We start from the raw sequence: 19,661 nt of genomic DNA on the forward strand, positions 1-19,661 counted from the left end.
GCTGGTGGCAAGGATCGCCCTCTGGAAACCAGATAATAGCCCACGGATTGGTACTCTTCCCGTCTCGGAGCGGAGGAGTATTGGGATTGGTACCAGTCATCGGATCTGGCATCCAAAGAACAGTTCCTATAGCTTCTTGGAGGAGAGATGGCGATGTCGGTATCCAGAGGGACGGGTGGCATTGGTGTTGGAGACCGAGCTCTTGGTGGAGAATCTCTTATTTCACCATCCGAGATCAAACCACGCCGTGGGTCCTGAAGTAGTTTGGCTGCCGGTCAGTGTGGTGAGCCTGGTGGAGTGACCCTCATAGCCACCTGGATGGTTGGGACTGAGGGGGTCGGTTCCGTGACCGGATTCGGAATCGAGGAGGTCGCCGAACCCGAGTGCCGATGCTTTGTATGCTCAGGATTCCTCAGTTTCTTAACCAGCTTGCCAGCCTTATCTTTTTTGGCCTTCTTATGCACAGGATGCTTTTCCGGGTCACTGTGCTTCCTCTTCTCCTTTTGTTTCCTTGGTAGGGAAACAGGCTGATCGGCCATACTAGAAGCACCTTCTTCAGAAGGGCGTGAGGGTGAAGCAATGGAGGAAGAGGCTGGGTGCTGCGGCAGATTGGCCAAAGTTGGACGGCCTTCAAGTGGAGCCACAGTTGTGGGAGGCTTAGCCACCAGCTGGTCCGATTGGAGGAGAGCCTGGTCCCACAAGAGTTTGCGGAGGCGGTTCTCCCGATTCTTCCTCGCCTGTTTGGAGAAGGCCAAGCAGTGGCAGCATTTATCTGTTCTGTGGCCTTCCCCCAGGCAAAGGAGGCACAGGTCATGTGGATCCGCAGTGGGCATTTTAGAGCCACACTTCCCACATTTGAAGAATGACACCCGTTGCACCATCGTAGAAAATGAAAAGAAGGAGATAGTAAAGCGGGAGAATAATATTTTTGGGTTTGTTTTTTTTTTTTAGGAACGAGAGAGAAAAGTGAGAAAGCAAGAACTAAGTGAAATACTAACAGTAACACGAACAAGGGAATACTAACGGTAAGAAAAAGGAAAGTTTTTCAACAAGCGAGAAAGGTAAGTAACGATCTAAGCGAGAGTGAAGTGACACAAGGCACAATGAACGGCGGTCGCAAAGACTGGAAAATGGCAGATACTCCGCTCCTTATATAATACTAGGGGGAGGGGGAGCAGAGTTTCCCACCAAAACCGTTAGCTGTTAATCTTCCGGCCAAAGGCACTGCACAGGCACAGAACCCATATGTGTGATGCACAGAGGCCACGACGAAGAAGCACAATAAACCTATGGATCCTTTGCTTGAGGATGATCTTTGTATTACATCACACATGTAATGAGAGATTGAATGACTGATCTTTCCAGAATGTAGGAAACAAAGTTTTCTTCAAAGATCTTTTACCTGCTTTTGCAAAGCATAATAAAATTAAAATAATGTATTTTGACTAAATAATTTACCTGTTCAACCATAAGCTTGTATTTTGGAAGGTGTGCTACCAGTTCTTTAATTTGATTTCCAAAGGGAGGGTGCCTATTCAAAATCTAAAAATGTAATTTCAGCAATAATTCATATTAATGCAAAATATTCATTAATTTGCACACGTTCAAATATTGTTGTTGTTAGTCACAAAGTCATGCCTGGCCCATCACAACCCCATGGACAACATTCCTCCAGGCTCTCCTGTCCTCCACCATCCCTCGGAGTCCACCCAAGCTCACACCCACTTCCTCAGTGACTCCATCTAGCCACCTCATCCTCTGCCATCCCCTTCCCCTTTTGCCGTCAATTGTTCCATAGCATATGATCTATCTAAGTTTCTGATTATTGCTTCCCATTTCTGCTGATTATGTTGCTTTGATCCACACTCTCTAATTTAATAAATAAAATATGAATAATAGAAAGTACTTGTACTGAAACATGCTACAGGCATAATGAGTCACCCTAACCAGTCCTAATAGTCTGAGGAAACTGTTTCTCCCTGGAGCTTAGACACTCTCAATACGGATTCCATTCTCCCACATCTCAGATATCTTTCTCATGCTATTATTTACACTTGAAGATGTGTGACTTTGGCTACAAATGGACAGGCTTCACATCCTTCTTACTTAATTTATTCATTCATTTATATCCCAGCATTTCTTTCTTTCAAGGAACTCCAAGTGGCTTGTATAATTATTCTCCTCCTCTCACTCTTAACCTCAAACAACCCTGTGAGGTACGTTAGATTGTGAGTCTGTGAAAGGCCCAAAGACACCCAATTAGCTCCATGGCTGAGTGGGGGACTAGAATTCAAATCTCCTCAATACTAGTTCTGCACTTTTAGCCACTGCACCATACTGGCTCACAGTGTGTAAATTCTCTGCAAACAATTACACTATTTTAATTCTGGAATCGTTATTCAAAAGATTAATCAAGGCAATCCTTTATTTTAGGATTTTGTATACTAAGACTACAGACTAAGATTATTAGCATTGTTAAAAGCAAATACTCAGGAGAATAGGAATGCAAATTCCTGTATTAGAAAACAGTGAAGTACAAACACAATAACACATGAATAAATGTTGTAGGTAAGTATTTTTAACACAACTACAACATATACAATTAGAAAATAAGTACCAGTTCAAGCTCCCTTGCATTTATATCTTCTATTTTTTTAAAGGATGTCAGGCCTGCATTCACCATTGCATTTGACAGTGTCATGCCTGTTGAAAATCGAAGGATGTTAAGTGTTTTCTTTTAACAAACTGTATTTCTTAGTAAACAATAATTATTTTCATTAATGGAAAAAATATAGCAAGCACATTATCTTATGTGATACCTACCAATTTTTTCCAATTGTTTGGAGACATATGGTGAGTTTTCCCACAGTCTGCACCTGAAGCACTTTGCTAAAACCAAAGAATTTAATAAAACAAGGAAATTATTTTGACAGGAGGCCAGAAATTCAGATAGCCCTACACAAGGAAACAAAGAGATATTTAAAAAAAAGAAACAGCTTGCATTGCAGATTATTATTAAGTAGTTTAAAAACAAAATTCAAAATTTGACTGTACATTTTGTAACTCTTATGCCGTTTCTGAAAATCTTGCTTATATCTTGAGTCAAGGTGAAATCTTGTATGGGAATACATCCTAGCTGTGCCTGAATAAGACTGGAAAGAAATTACTGAATTATTCAAAATATCACAGAAACAAGATTGTAAAAATGAATAAGAAGCACTACTGGGGGGTGGGGAATTGTGTTCAGAAAAAAAAAAATCTAAAGAAAGGAGAAGAATAAGGAAAGCTCTTGAAAGAATATACCAGGAATTTTATCATTGCCCTTATTTCAAGTATCAAATAAAAAATTGCACAAAATACTTACCAGTTCACTTTCATTTCTCGTGTTTTTATCTTTCCTTCCATTGGATATCTGTACATGAAAAATGCCATATCACTTTTTATTCACTTTGGGTAAAATGCTATATACAACGGTTCTAAAGTCCCAGTGTAAAACAGAGTGACTTTAAGCAGAATCCCATACATGTCTACTCCAAAATAATTTCTGTTTCCTTTCTCTCTACCATATAGTAAAAAAATTGGGACCTTGAATGAACAGAGAAACTCACTAAATACCTTCAGGTACAAATAGAGCAAGTAGAAACTGACACTTTTTACAGAATGTGGTATCCATTTATTGAATTAATTACCACCCAGAAGAATGCACAGCAACCTTCTAAGACATATAGAACTCTGGTGAATGAAAACTTTATCAGATAATTTTGCATATAATGAACAGAGATACTGACAATAAAGCAACTTGTATGTGATGTACACAAATTTTTTACTGCTTGTTGTTACCTTGAAAAATTCAAAAAATTGAAAAGAAAAACACAGCTTATTCCAGGGTAAGTGAATATAAGATTGCAATCATAGGGATTCAAATAGAAGACATTTCCTGCACAGAAAACACTATAATAATATCAACAAAGTGCACACTGATTAATACATGCAATGATATAATCACATCTATTGTGCTGTATTCTCCTGCGAGTTCCTTGGACTGGAAAGAGATCAAACCAGTCAATCTTAAAGGAAATCAACCCTGACTGCTCTTCAGAAGGCCAGATACTGAAGATGAAACTCAAATACTTTGGCCACCAAATGAGAAGGAACAACTCACTGGAGAAGATCCTGATGCTGGGAATGATTAACAGCAAAAGGAGAAGGGGATGGCAGAGGATGAGATGGCTAGATGGAGTCACTGGGGCAGTGAGTGTGAGCTTGGGTGGACTCCGAGGGATGGTGGAGGACAGGAGAGCCTGGAGGAATGTTCTCCATGGGGTCATGATCGGTCGGGCACAACTTTGCAACTAACAACAACAACAATTGTGCTGCATCACATCTGAAATGTCATGAAATTTTTACAATACAGCAAGTGAGATGAAGCCCACCAAGACTCATATGGTTGTGCACTATGGGTTCAGCAATAGTCCTAATGTTACTGCCTGCCTTGTATTGGTGGGGGAAGAAATGGGGTTATTAAGCACCTGACAGGCTGCACTGTTGGGCTCAATGGATTGCAAGCTATATACAGTAGGCTGTCTTAAGTACATGCAAGAGAGAATGCCTACACAGATAGAGCCTAAGAAGAGTTTCCACATGGCCAGACTGCTGCTGGATATTTGATATGTTTGAACAGTGATGTTTGAACAGTGATTCTGAAAAGTGCTAAATCTATGAAAGAGCCAGAATCCAGTCCCCATTGCATGCTATGCCTCCCCTACTACTCAGAAGACTTGGGGATACATTTTGTACTTGAGAAATACAAAGAATCACAGTAAATCCATAATTTCCTTGTTCAGTGATTTCTGCTCTATTAAATGTGGAGCAGCAGCACAGAAAGAAAAGCAGGTTGCTTACCTGTAACTGATGTTCTTCGAGTGGCCATCTGTGCAGTCACACATATGGGTGCTGCGCCTGCGCAGTGCCTTTGGCCGGAAGATTGAAAGCTAACGGTTTTTGGCGGGAAGCTCCGCTCCCCTCCCCCACAGGCTATAAAGAGCGGAGCGTCCGCCATTTGTTCAGTCTTTGACGACCGAATGTGCGCCCCCTTGTGGAAAAATTCTCAGTATGATCGGTACCAAGAAAAAATGGGAAACTTTCGGTACCGATGAATGAGTCCACTCACCGACACCGAGCGGGGCCGGCGGGTGGGTTGTGTGACTGCACAGATGGCCACTCGAAGAACATCAGTTACAGGTAAGCAACCTGCTTTTCTTTGTCGTGGCCTCTGTGCATCACACATATGGGTAGATTAACAAGCTTACCATCAGAGGAGGAGGGAAGGTGTCCTTATTGTAGGACGGAGGAGAGTACAGCTCTACCGAAAGAGCAGTCCCGTCGAGCCCGAACATCGAGACGGTAGTGCCTGGCGAAGGTGCAAGGGTTCGCCCAAGTAGCGGCTCGGCAGACGTCATCGATCGGGACTCCGGATGCGAACGCAGAAGACGTAGCGACAGCTCTAGTAGAATGGCCTCGGGGAACTGTAGGCAGTTCGAGCTTAGCTAACTGGTAGCACAAAGTAATAGTGTGGACTATCCACTTAGGGAGCCTTTGAGGAGTGACTGGGTCGCCCTGATCTCTAGTCGAATATTTAATGAACAGTTTATTGGATCGCCGAATAGACTCCGTTCGCGATCGATAAAAGGCTAAACAACGCCGAACGTCGAGGGAGTGCAAGGATCTTTCCAAGGGATTCGATGGCGATGGAAAAAAGGCAGGCAGTACAATGTCTTGTCCTGTATGGAAAGGTGTAGAGACTTTGGGCAAGAAAGATGGGTCGAGACGTAGAACGACCTTTTCTCTGTGGAAGTTCAGATAAGGGGGGTCGATGCGGAGGGCACAAAGCTCACTAGCTCTCCGGGCTGACGTGATAGCTACAAGGAACGCCGTCTTCCACGAAACTAATCGGAGATCCACAGTCGCCAAAGGTTCAAAGGGGGCCCTCATAAGGGCCTGTAGAACTACAGAAAGGCTCCACGTGGGCATAACCGGTCTAATCAATGGATTGAGGTTATACAGTCCTTTCAAAAATCTCTTTAGAATAGGATGAGAAAACAGGGATGATCCATCGACTAAGCCACGGTAGTAGGCTATTACAGCCGTATACACTTTAATAGAAAACGGCTTCAGTCCGGAGTGATGCAACTCCAGAAGGAACTGAAGAATTTGATCAATTGATGAGACAAGCGGGGAGAACGAATGAGACTCGGCGAAGGCGGAAAACCGCTTCCATTTAGCTGTATATGACTTTCTTGTGGACGGCTTTAGAGCAGCGTCGATAATATGCTGAATCTCAGGGTGCAAGAGCGTTGGATTCGAATTTGACGGGGTTTGAGCCGAACCCGATGGTATAGAGAGATTGTGGCAGTGAGAAGCACCCGCATAGTTGGACTCGAGAATCGGGGCCGAAGCAGTCGAAGTGATTGTTGAAACCGATGAATTAATAGAAGCTGTAGGATTTGAGGGTCTCAAATCCGTCACCGGCCCCAATGGAAGGTTAATCATCGAATTCGCCACGCTGTCAGATTCAATGAGAGCAAATCCGGATGACGAAGTGTGCCGTCCATTTGCGTTATAAGATACGGAAGTGACGGAAGATGAAGAAACTCTCCGCGGGAGATGTCGAGCAGTTTCGCAAACCACGGTTGGCGTGGCCACCAGGGGGCAACTAGTATCCCCGATGCACGGTCGCTCACTATCTTCGCTATGACCCTCATCAGAAGAGGGATCGGAGGGAAAGCATAAAAGTTGATGTTGTCCCAAGGGATCATGAATGCGTCCCCTAGGGATGCTTGTCCGATTCCCGCTCTTGAGCAGTAAGTCTCGCACACCCTGTTCTGTTGGGTAGCGAATAGGTCCACATCGGGAAACCCCCAGCGCCTGAACAGGTGGTTGCGCGTGCGAGGATCCAGTTCCCACTCGTGTGAAGTGAGGATGTGTCTGCTGAGGAGATCCGCATGTACGTTGTCTGTGCCTGCCAGATGAACGGCTATCAGAGTGATGTGTCTCTGAATGCACCAGTCCCAAATCGTCATAGAAAGCCTGGCTAAGGTCGGTGACTTCGTCCCTCCTTGTTTGTTCAGATAAAAAACGGTCGCTATATTGTCCAAAGTTATCTGAACGATCCGATGACGAATGAGGTCTTCGAAAGAACGAAGGGCTTTGAAGACTGCCAGCAGCTCTAGGAAGTTGATATGATTTGTGGATTCTAGGCGAGTCCACATTCCCTGGGTAGACAGGCCAGAGCAGATCGCCCCCCATCCTAGGAGAGATGCATCGGTACCGAGAGTTATCGAAGGGGGTTGCGGCCTGAAGGGAACTCCCACCACGAGATTGGTCGGCTTTAGCCACCAGCACAGGGAGTGGAGCACGGAAGACGGGATCCGAATTGGTTTCGACTGTGAGTCTCTTTGTGGATGATACACTTTGTTGAAAAGTAATTGCAGTGGGCGAAGCCGAAGTCTGGCATGTGGAACTACGGCAACTGTGGAGGCCATATGCCCCAGGACCCTCTGGATGGATCTCGCCGTAACCGTTCCCTCTCGTCGAATTCGATGGATATGGCGAGCGAGAGTCTGTTGCCTGTCCTGAGGAAGGAAGGCTTTTTCCAACGTCGAATCTAGGCGAGCTCCAATGAAGGTGATCGTCTGTGTCGGAAGAAGAGATTTTTCTGTATTAATACGTAGACCCAGACTATCTAGTAAGGCACGGGTTGTATGGATGGTGTCTAGTAGTCCTTCTCTGGATTGCGAGACTAGCAGCCAGTCATCGAGGTACGGGTAAACTTGTATGCCCTGAAGGTGTAGGAAGGCACAGACAGGAGCCACACATTTGGTAAAAATTCTCGGAGCTGAAGCCAGTCCGAAGGGTAAAACTTTAAACTCATAAAGTTGGTTTGCAACAGCAAAACGAAGGAAACGCCGGTAATTTGGATGAATTGAAATATGAAAGTAGGCGTCCTTCAGGTCCAGTGAGGCGAACCAATCCCCTCTCCTTAACAACGGCAAGATGTTTTGAAGGGTGGTCATACAGAACTTCCTCGGTATAATAAACTTATTCAAGTCCCGTAAATCCAAAATCGGACGTAGACCGCCGTCCCGCTTGGGGACTGTAAAGTATCTGGAATAGAATCCGTGGAGTCCATCAGATGGGAATACTTGACGAATCGCTCCTTTAAGGAGAAGTTGATGTATTTCATTGAGAAGTACCGGCGAACATGAAGTGGACCGGATCGGACTCGATGGAGGGATGATGTCGAATTCTATTCGATAGCCGTATTGAACGATGGACAATACCCACCGGTCAGATGTGATGGACTCCCAAATGGGGAGTCGGCTTTGGAGCCGGTCCCCAGATGAGAGGGGGGTGGGTATTAAAGGAGCGTGAGGAGTGGTTCGCCAGTCCCGTCAGCGCTGTCTCCGGTCGTCGAAACGACGGCGGCCCTGTTGGAAGCGCTGCTGGGGCGGAGGACGGCGACGCTGCTGTTGTTGCTGCTGGCGAGGTTGTGGCAGCTGTCTCTGTTGGTATGGCTGCCTGTAGGATGGCCGATTCCAGGACCACTTACGTCTGGTATGTGACTGGATCTCCATCCTGCGCACTGTCACTCTTGACTCATGTAGCTTCTTGAGTTTATGGTCGGTGCGCAAATGGAAGAGTCCCGAGCCGTCAAAGGGCATCTCTTCTATTCGCCGCTTCGTTTCCTCCGGGAAATTACAACTCCGAAGCCATGCGTGTCTCCGAAGGGAAACGGCACCGACCAAGGCCCGGGAGTCAGTGTCCACGTGATGACGTGCCGTAGACAACTGCTGCACCGCGACCTGCATGACTTCCTTAATCAGAACCTTCGCAAGGTCACCCTGGTGGTTCAGGAGGGTGGAGGCGACGTTGTGGAGGCGTTGCATAATAAAATATTGATAGCGCGCCAACGTCGCCTCATAGTTAGAAATGCGAAGTCCTAAGCCCGAGGCAGCATAGACCCGTCTGGCCAGGGAATCTATTTTCCGGCCCTCCTTATCCCTCGGCGCCATATGTCCGCTCGCCTCCCTGCCTTGCGAGGATTCGACGACCGCCGAGTTTGGTTTTGGGTGCTTTAATAGGAAGGGAATGTCTTCTTCCCTGACCCTGTACATAGATTCATATCTCCTAGACGTCGGCTGGGGATGTGAAGGCAGGTCCCAGGGCTGCGTCATCGCCTGCCGCAGAGTAGTTATAAGTGGCAGGACGATAGAAGTCGATTGCTCCCCGCGGACGACGTCGTAGAACTTATCCGTCGACGGTCCCGGGCGCTGGGCAGCGTCGATGTCCAGGGACTGGACAAGCCTCAACATCAGCTCTGCGAAGGAGACGTGTGACTCATCGGGTGACGCAGGATCCTGGGATGTCACCACGACGTCCGGAGAAGTTGAATCTACGTCAGAGTCATCCGAATCAGCACCATAATATGGCGGGGCAGAAGATGACGACTCCGCCGGTGATAAGGAGCGGCTGCTTCCGCTTCGCAGGGATCGAGGCGGCACCCTCCTCGAATCCACAGCCCAGGGCGGAGGTGAGGATCGCGCTCTGGGAGCAGGGTAGTATCCCACAGAGAGCGGGTCTCCCCAAGGTTGGTAGTAGGGACGACGCCAACTCTCCGGGCGTTGTTCTACCGAGCGGCTCCTCCGATTCCCTGGTGGGGACAGGCCAGCTTCTGTCTCCAATGTCACCGCGGGCATCGGTGTCAGTGACCTCGCTCTGGGAGGGGAGTCCTGAATTTCCCCGTCTGAGATAGACCCCCGTAGAATTGGAAGGGGTGCTGGCAGGAGGTCAACCACACGTCGGGGAGACCCCTGAGGGGTGACCCGCATAGCCTCTTGGAGGATCAGTTCGGGCGGGGTCGGTATCGTAACCGCCACCGGTACCGAAGGGCCTGTCGGTCCCGAGTCCCGATCTTGGGGACGATCCGTAGGCTTAGCCTTCTTTGGAGGCTTAGAGGCCTTTTCCTTTCTGGCCTTCTTATGGCCTGCCGGCTTGTCTTCAGCATGTTTGCGCTTCTCATGTCTCTTTTTTGGTGAGGCAGAGGGGGCCAGCAAAGCAGACGCGCCTTCGTCCGAAGGGCGTGAAGGAGCCACAGAAGCAGAGCCTGGTTTTGGGGTAGGGATGAGCGGGTCTGATTGCATCAGAGCCCTATCCCAAAGGAGCCTCCGAAGCCGGTTTTCGCGGTTCTTCCTAGCCTGTTTAGAGAAGGCTAGGCAATGAACACACTTATCCGTCCTATGCCCTTCCCCAAGGCAGAGGAGGCATAGGTCGTGCGGATCGGTCGGTGCCATCTTTGACCCGCAATCAGCACATTTGCGGAAAGCCGCCCGCTGCGCCATCGCAGAAAGGGGAAGAAAAGAGAGATAGTGCAGAGGGTAAGTATATATATATATTTTTTTAAATCGAAGAAGAAGTGAGAGAGAACTACACAAAACGGGAAAAACGAAGTAACGGGAAAGTAGTTTAAGGGCAATATATAGAGAACCAGAATGGCCAGAGCGAAGGACGAAAGCGGCGCGAGGCACAGCGAACGGCGGTCGCAAAGACTGAACAAATGGCGGACGCTCCGCTCTTTATAGCCTGTGGGGGAGGGGAGCGGAGCTTCCCGCCAAAAACCGTTAGCTTTCAATCTTCCGGCCAAAGGCACTGCGCAGGCGCAGCACCCATATGTGTGATGCACAGAGGCCACGACGAAGAAGGCTGGGTTCCAGTTGATTATGATAATAACGATTAGAACCAGCAGTTCTAGTCAGCCAAAGGTTTCTGACGACACGGATATTATTTTTATATCTCCTGTGTGAACTGGAATTCATTCTAAATAGGACAGTGTTTATGATAATATGGGACATATGTAACTGTGTACAAGACAACAACAATGTTCTACAGTAACATTACACTATATATGAGGATATCTCGTACCTTATGCTTATACGGTTCTTGTCCTTATTCAAAGTATTCAATATTTTTTTCTCATTTGTTCTTAGCTTGATGTCTGAAAATTCATTGCAGCTGGAAATCAGTGTGACCTACAATAGTTTCTTTCATTAATTTTAAGTTCCACTATCTTAACCTTTTCCAATTATTTTAATATTTTAAGCATTTATTTTAGAACTCATATATCCATGTATGTGCAGCAAAATATTCAGGGTTATTTGTTGGAAACTTCAATTGCAACTGCTCAAATGGACAAAGAATACCAATATAAGCTTCTACACTGATGTGGATCTAGCTGAACGAATGCTGCATTTGATAAGCAACTATAAATATGAGAGACTGAGAAAAGAGTTTTCCTTCATAGTACAAAATAGTATCCCTTATCTTCTGTACCCTGAATTGGAAACTTTAAATGGTCCTAACAGCCCTATTTAAAAACCCAACATTTTAGACTGGTTCATACGCAGCATCAAACTATGGTTTGGCACTACAGAAATGAAATCTTGTGTTCATATTCCTCATTCCTTTTTTAGGCTACATTTCATTAGCTACTTTCTTGATTGATATTAATATCAGAGCAACAAAGAATAATTCACATTTGCCCTGAAAACAAGAAGTGAAAACCAAGGTGAAAGACTGGTTTACACTCCAGTGTAAACCACAGTATGCAATTTCTGCCTCCTTTGCGTAGCACCAAACTATCTTTTAGAATTAAATGAAGCCTTTTTTTTTTTTTTGCGATAGATCAGCCCAATTTTGTAGCATATATGGGCCAAACTGAATGCTCCATGGCTAGGCTAGAACCAAATCCCTGTACTCAAATGCTGCAAGAAGTAAAGAAAAAGAATGGGAAAGATGACGAATTACCCCTCAACAGAACTAACAGCAGTTGCTTACATAGAACTTGAGTGGTTACCTGTACATTAGGCACTGTGCCTGCATGGCGCCTCTATCAAGAGTCTTCTATTGCTGAGGAACTTTTGGCAGGGACTCTCTCTCATTGTCCTAGTCTGCAATTACTCCTACCCATTCCCTCAGTTCCTTGAGACTGGCAAATGCAGCTTTGGAATTGAAGGGAACCTTGGTACAAATAATGAGATTGACACCAATGTGAGGACACTGGTTGGGCTGCATGAATGCACATTTGAAGAACTTACAAAGGGTATGTAACCTGCCATCATTCAACTTTATAGTATCTCTAGTAAACTTAATTACCAGCAACAGGTCGGTCAACAGGTTGGTGTTTAATGGAAAAACAAGGAGGAGGCAAAACAAAGAAAGAGAAAATTTAAAGTTTGCTTTGCCTCAGCACATTTTTGTTCCTTTCAGAAAGAAGTGAATGAATGGATACTATTACTTATGAGCCTGCCACAATGGCAGTAAAAAGAGAATTGTGGAAATAAGTAGAAGTCACTAGGTACAAGTGTACTGGGATGGTGGTGCGGGGGGGTTCCTTAGCTACAGAAGGCTCCCAGTGATGCGCCACATAGGCATGAGCCCATATGTGTGTGAACCACAGAGATCCAATACACAAAGAAGAACCAATACTGTTAACATGTATTTTAACCCATATGCATATTGTGAAACAATCTATGAATGGGATGTTCCAGGATTGTGAGTTAAAAGCAGAAATAATTCACACCAAGTCATTGTGGCACTGAATTATAAGAGGTCTTCCAAGAGCTTGCACAAGAGCTCATGGAACAGCACCAATACGTTTTCTCCTTCTGTTCAGATCTATGCATGGATCCAAACCTAACGAAGGAATACTGTATGTAACTGATGAAAAGTTTTGTATATACAAGAACACGTTTGAAAAAAATGAGCTGAATTTTACATTCAGTTAACGGCTGTTGGAATATATTAATTTTTCATTTGAATAAGAAGTTACCAGTTCAGATAAAGTCTCATTTCCTTTAATCACGAAACACTTTTTCATAGTGTCAAATGCAATATAATACCAAGCCATTAGTCGCCCAGTCTCTGTAGGAAATAAATATATATGTAAAAAGCAGTTAGCTCTCTTTAAGTGAGTTACATGTTGCAATCTATTCATTTTCTCTATCACATACGAAATATAACCCATAGGAGGCTTCCAAGTGTTTTTAATTACTTGCCTTTATAGTGTAGAGGTAATATGTCATTAAGCAGCTTTAACTACAACAAATCATACAATGGCTTGCTTCATTAGCTGGAGCTCTAATAGCAGTTTTTTGTCTGAATTTTTTTTAGAAGAAAAATCCTATCCTTATTAACAACTATGTAGTTACTCGAGTCATAATATTCACAGGAGTTTACCACTCTCTCAACTTTGGAAGATGGGATAGAATAAATGCTTTCCAAACTTGTGTTTTTGGTGAAATGGGCAGCTCCATCTAGTCTATCCTTATAATCATGCCCTCCATCAGAACCAGTAAGGCCTAAGGGCCTTATGTGGGATTCAGGTACAGCTTTCTTCACAACAAAGCAACAAACACATTGGAAGCACAGGTATCTTTAAAGTGGCTACAGACGTGAGTGTGACAATTCTATAATGAATTAGTTTTAAACCTTAGCCTTTGGGCTTGTCTTTGCTTGCATCAGGTATTAATGGCTCAGAAATGAAACACAGAAATATATATGTACTGTCAAGAGACTGTGCTTGACATTATGGGAATCACAATGGCACGTGAGAAGGAAATTTTAAGCCAGAGCCAAAGTTGTATTCAGAAAACATGTTAAACCTTTAAGTAGAAAGCATTACCTGTTGGCTTGAAACAGAGCTCTTCATCCATCTTGACCAAATCAAATGATGATAAATCATCCAAGTTTTTCAAGCATAATTCTGTACAAGGTGAAATAAATTATTTAGGTCATACAGAAAAAAGTTTACAAGATTTTGGAGGCAACAGAGACTATCTATGCATGGTGACTAAGTCACTAAATTTACCTGACAAAACTATTTAATGGAGGGAATTACTGGACTTTAAATATGGTTGGAGGGCATCAAATTCCCAACTCTGAGGATAAAAACAGTGCTCCAACCTCAGAGCTGAATATTAGAACTCTAATCCCTCTCCCCTTCAGGGCTGTCATGAAATCTTCTTTCTCAGGGAAGGCTTATGCGGTGGCACAGTGGGTCAAACTGCTGAGCTGATTGGCTGGTTGATTGAAAGGCTGACAGTTAGAATCTGCACAACGGGCTGAGCTCCTGTGCTTTGTCCCAGCTCCTGCCAACCTTGCAGTTTGAAAGCATACAAATGCAAGTAGATAAAAAGGTACCACTTCAGTGAGAAGGTAGCAGAGTTCTGTGCACTTCGGTGTTTAGTCATGCTGGCCACATGACCATGGAAAGTGTCTGTGGCTCCCTTGGCTAGGAAACAGAGATAAGCACTGCCACCTAGAGTCAGACATGACTGGCCTTTAATGTCATGGGGAAACCTTTACCTTTTAAGGTGGTGGGGGGAGAGTTGGAGAGGATACTAGAGTGGCCAAGATATAGTGTATCCCAACAGTCTCCTTCCCCTCTGAAGCAGCAAGTTGGATTGCCAAAACAGCCATCTAGCAAAAATGAAGAGGCAAAGATGGTCTCTACTGCTCCTTCTACTCTGCATAGGATGTTTGTAATCATCTGAGTTTGGGTGCTTAACAGACATCCTGATTGGATTGTGTGCTAAGGTCCAAATAAAATTTAATACGTTTAAGTCCTATCAAATTTGATAGGAGTTATTTAAACATGTTAAATTCTCCTGTTGAAGCCAAAAGGAGTTTAAAAGTAGTTAATAGTTGTTTAATTGTTTCCCAAACAACATTGTCAGTAATTTCAGGGGATTAGAAATCAACTAAGTCCCTGTTCAATTTTACTTATATGGTCACTTCCTCTTATTGTGATTTGTTGCCTGGGATACCTATTTTAGCCACTTTAAAGATGACTTCAATGAGTTTGCTGTTTTATTTTAAAGGAAGTGAGTACCACAAAATGAAGTTTGGGTTGATTTGTCAGTTACGTAAAAAGATTATTTTAGTCTCTCTCCAGAAAATGAAACAGCCACTATGCAAAGGTAAATTAGTTTTGGGTTTCATTATAACCAAGTTATAGCAGCTTAGTTATTACCTGAACGTTGGACAAAATCAATACTATCTGTATGTTTATAAATACCAGGTATGAGGTAGCAACAATGAAACCTAATGAAATTGCATTGATCTGTGTTTTCAAGAAAGTTGAAAAGCATCTAACCTTGCAGTTTTGCTTCAATTCCAGCTCTGTTCAATCCAGTTGCAAAACCTTCATTAAAAGAAATTTAGATTTAATAGTTTCATTTACATGTAATCATATATTTAAATGCTAATATAGCAGTTCATAGCTCTTTAACTAACCAAATACAAGCTGAAAAAAACTGTTGTTTAATGTCAACAGATATGGAGAATGAGCATATACAGAGAGCAACTTACTATGAGAAACAAAAGGCTGAACAGATTTAATAATTAATTTTGTTCTGAAATACCTATGGACCTAATAAAAAACCCAGAATGCAGGATTGAGTACTTACTGTAAACATATGACCATAATGGAAGCAAAACAGACTATTGAGGCTAATCAAAAAGGGCCAGTTATTAATCCCTTTAATATATAAAATGCAAATGGATTCTATTTGTGTGCAAAGTAAGAGTGTTTCACCATGATCTCAGATCTTCAGCAAGTATGTATTACGTTAGCTCAACATGATATTAATATAAATCCAAGATCTAAGTATAAAGTATACATGACACCTTCAGCACTGGCAAAAGCACAACAATTAACATACAAACACACCAAAGATTGTATGCATTATTTCTATCTCCTCTGATCACCACCCAATAAAGTAAAATGCTAGACTTCCTTTCTATAACAGGACAAGGAAACTTTTAAGATCTAGACAGTGTCAGCTCAGGCAGATCAGACGGAAAACAAAAGAGAACTAGTCAAATTGCTTTTACAGGCAGTCATAACCACTTCATACAATGGTGAAGCCCATATTATACCTGCTGCAACAAATTAATGCTTTGTCAGATAACTGCCCTGGCTGAAGTGTGGCCAGTCACTCAACTTTACTGTCTCATCGCTTAGGGAAACAGTCACTGTTGCCTGCCCCTCATACATGAAATTACAGCATCTGCCCTAGCACCCAAAAATGGATTGAAGGATGCTATACAAATCTCATTAGAAGAGGGAACTCTTCCCATCAGAGCTCTGAAGTTAACCTTTTTTTGCATCACATGTAATGTTAACCTATACACTGATTATTTATGAGACAATGCAGTCTGAGGTTCAGAAAAGCATATTTCTAGTTTTTCTAGTTCATTCTTCATCACTGACCATTTCTCTGTATTTCTTACTTTCCAGTACTGAAACTATTTTCATTTCTTGTTATTAAAATAAGCTAGACAAAAAGTAAATATTTATTTTAATCTTTGTCCTGTTAGTCTATTGGCTTTAACAAATATATGGCTTCATTTTGAAAAATCTTTTATGATTGTATTTCCCAATTTATGAAAACAATGGTTTTACATGTATCTTAAAAGAAAGAGTGAGTGCAAAAACAGATGTGGAGTAAGGTGCTAAATGGACTAACTGTTATCATTTAAAGACATTTCAACAAAGTAACTATTCCATTTACCACTTCTTTCCTTTCTTTCACAGCTCTGAAAAGCAGCTGTTCCACATACAAAGAGATCCTACTGCGCTGAACACCCCAGAATGCCGTATGCTGTAGTGTTGACAGCAAGCAGTATCAGTACAGAAGCAGAAACTCTGCATTTGGAAAATAGATCTGATTGATTTCACTAAATATGAAATGCTTTTCTGAAATTTAATACTACTCTTTGATCCTATGTAAAGGCACACCTATTTAACAGAAAATTTTATAAATATCACACCACTTTCAGTAGAAGCACATTGCATTTCCTTTGAAAGTAGATTTACAACTTAATACTGACTTGAGCAACAAAATATTACTATAGTGGGATGCTATGCACAGCCAAAACCTGCACCATTCCCAGTAATGAAGAAAAAGCAACACTATGCTAAAATAAGGATTTTAAAGCTATAGGCTCTACCATGGCCAATTTACTGTAAAGCAAGATGAAACAGGAGCTAAAGACATAATATTTTAAAGTGGGAAGCCATTTTTCTCTACCCAAGCTCTCTTTTGTATAATTTCAGCCTTTTCACTTCAGATGCAAGCCAAATACAGCATGCTAGTAGAATATTATGACTTTTCAAGTGTTTGATAAAGTGTCTATTTTGGCAGTTCATGCACAGAACTTTATCAATCATCTAGCAGGCTACAATATGTAGTTGGAAAGCAATATACACACATAAATACACCAGGGGAAGTTTTGAGCTTAATACAAAAAGGAGCTGGTGATATTACAAGATATCCACACATTGCCAACTAGTATTAACTTGCCAGGGAGAAAAGTGAGGGAAGCAGCAGCAATGATGGTGGTATCTATCCACATGAGACAAAGAAAGGCAGTGAAAGTGTGAAACAGGTTTTAGAAATGTTCATTGTTTAAATCTGCACTGACAAGAAAAACCTATATAAGAAAAAAGGAGGCACCAACAACCTTTTCTGTTATATCTTAGTATTTCTAAATTATGCTTCAAGATGGGGCCACTTTATTGCAAGAATTTATTACATCCAAATTGTAGCATATTTTAATTAAGTGCTGCAGTCCAGAAAATTTAAGACCAACTAACCATATTGAGCTGGATTTTTCAAAGCTCTGATGTAGAGGAAAGTTGATCGAATCCATTCTAAAGCTATGTTCACATCAGTGATGGTGTGGAGCACTATTTCAGCATTTAAGTGTTCAACGAGATGCATATGCAAACTAAGAAAACCAGAAAGCAAATGAAGTTAAAGCAAATGCGACATACCAAATCTCAACCAGTAGCTATATATTCTATTCTTAAAACAAATTGGCCACAGGCAATAGAAAGTTTGGGGTCCAAATTCCAAAAGTCAAAATTCACTGTTCTGTGCAGAAATGTAAGAGAAGCTCTGACAAACACCTGGCATAACGCAACTCAACTTCTCTCACCCATAAAAGGGTTGAAGACATCAACTGAAATGCACCATGAGAAAAGGCAAGTTGTTCATCTGTAACTGTCGTTCTTCAAGTGGCCACCTGTGCATTCACACATATGGGTGCTGTGCCTGCACAATGCCTATGGCCAGAAAGATTTAAAGCTTAACGGTTTTGGTGGGAACTCCGCACCCCTCCCACCCACGGTATAAAAGGGTGGAGTGCCGCCATTTCCTCAGTCTACTGAAGACTGATCATTCGCCCCCTCGTGGGAGCGAGAGATATTACAGGGAAAACTGTAGAAAACTGCTGGCCACTCGAAGAACGACAGTTACAGGTGAGCAACCTCCCTTTCTTTGTCGTGGCCTCTGTGCATCACACATATGGGTGATTAGCAAGCTTACCAGACCCAGAGGCGGGCAGTGTCGTCACTGAAGAACAGAAGAAAGGATTGCCCGCCCAAAGGAGCAATCGTGCCTGGCACGCACATCAAGGCGGTAATGTCTGGCAAAGGTGCAAGGAGTAGTCCAAGTGGCAGCCTTGCAAATGTCCTAGATCGGAATGCCAGTGGCAAAGGCAGAGGAAGAGGCTACCGCCCTCATGGAATGCCCTCTGGGGTGACAGGTAAGTCAAGCTTGGCGAGCTGATATGCTAGCTCGATGGTCTGTACAATCCAGTTCGAAAGTCTCTGAGAACCAACAGGAGAGCCTTTATCATGGTCTGAGTATTTAACAAAGAGGCGGTTAGACTTACAGAAGGACTCTGTGTGAGACCTGTAAAAGGCAAGGCAGCGACGAATATCGAGAGAATATAACGACCATTCTATTGGTGTAGCAGGTGTAGGGGAAAAAGGCTGGTAAGACAATGTCCTGGTTAATATGAAAAGGAGACAACGGGTAAGAACGCCAGATCAGTACGGAGAACAACTTTCTCCTTATGAAAGTTAAGGTAAGGAGGATCTATTCGGAGTGCACAGAGTTCACTAGCCCTTCTGGCAGATGTGACCGCGACGAGAAAAGCAGCCTTCCAAGACAGGAAGCGTAAGTTGGTAGTTGTTGTGAATGACGGCTCTCTATGTAAACAACCCACACTTTCATGAGCAATAAAGCTAAAGTCTTTTATTGCTACTTATCTACAAGATTTACAACACTACAAATAAGCTCTATTGCAAAGGTCTTTACAAGGCAGATGCTAACTCCTTAGTGACGTCTCGCAGGGAGCCCACATGGGACTAGCTATCTTGGCCCCACCTTTCCCCCCTGAGGTGGAACAAAGCTTCCTTTTGCTCCAATCTGCGCAAAGAACATCTAAGGGTCACGCGGGAAAGATCTGCTCTGCCTCCTGTGTCTCCTGTGTCATGCTCAGGAGGTTCGGTGTCAGGAGGGAGGGGGGAAGTCTGCTCAGGCTCTCTATGAGCAGAACTCATAGTGTCTTTTCCCTTGGAGCTCTCTTGGTCTGACATAGGCTCGGCTGTTTGCTCAATGGGTAAAGGGTCAGGATGAGGTATGGCTATCTGTTCAGCCATTCCTGAGCTAGGCTGTGGGAAAGACGTTTGGCTACAGGGTCTCAAGCATAAATCCTCCTCGTGGGGTGCTGCCTCTGTCGGGGCATCAGGCATG

At 43.5% G+C, this 19,661-nt stretch overlaps 1 protein-coding gene across 1 annotated transcript in view; it reads right to left on the reverse strand.

Annotated features, from left to right (window-relative positions):
* The window catches only part of HFM1 (helicase for meiosis 1), a 71,544-nt gene that overhangs the window by 32,074 nt on the left and 19,809 nt on the right, over nucleotides 1-19,661 (reverse strand). The window contains exons 11-20 of the mRNA XM_044432245.1: nucleotides 17,714-17,847; nucleotides 15,209-15,256; nucleotides 13,736-13,816; nucleotides 12,884-12,975; nucleotides 10,978-11,084; nucleotides 3,365-3,412; nucleotides 3,055-3,152; nucleotides 2,824-2,955; nucleotides 2,618-2,703; nucleotides 1,459-1,542 (exon numbers count right to left, since the gene is read on the reverse strand). Coding sequence (XP_044288180.1) covers nucleotides 1,459-1,542; nucleotides 2,618-2,703; nucleotides 2,824-2,955; nucleotides 3,055-3,152; nucleotides 3,365-3,412; nucleotides 10,978-11,084; nucleotides 12,884-12,975; nucleotides 13,736-13,816; nucleotides 15,209-15,256; nucleotides 17,714-17,847 — 910 coding nt within the window. The remainder of the gene's footprint in view (nucleotides 1-1,458; nucleotides 1,543-2,617; nucleotides 2,704-2,823; nucleotides 2,956-3,054; nucleotides 3,153-3,364; nucleotides 3,413-10,977; nucleotides 11,085-12,883; nucleotides 12,976-13,735; nucleotides 13,817-15,208; nucleotides 15,257-17,713; nucleotides 17,848-19,661) is intronic.

Source organism: Varanus komodoensis, unplaced genomic scaffold (assembly GCF_004798865.1).
Source record: "Varanus komodoensis strain SLA01 unplaced genomic scaffold, ASM479886v1 scaffold24, whole genome shotgun sequence".
Lineage (NCBI taxonomy): Eukaryota > Metazoa > Chordata > Lepidosauria > Squamata > Varanidae > Varanus > Varanus komodoensis.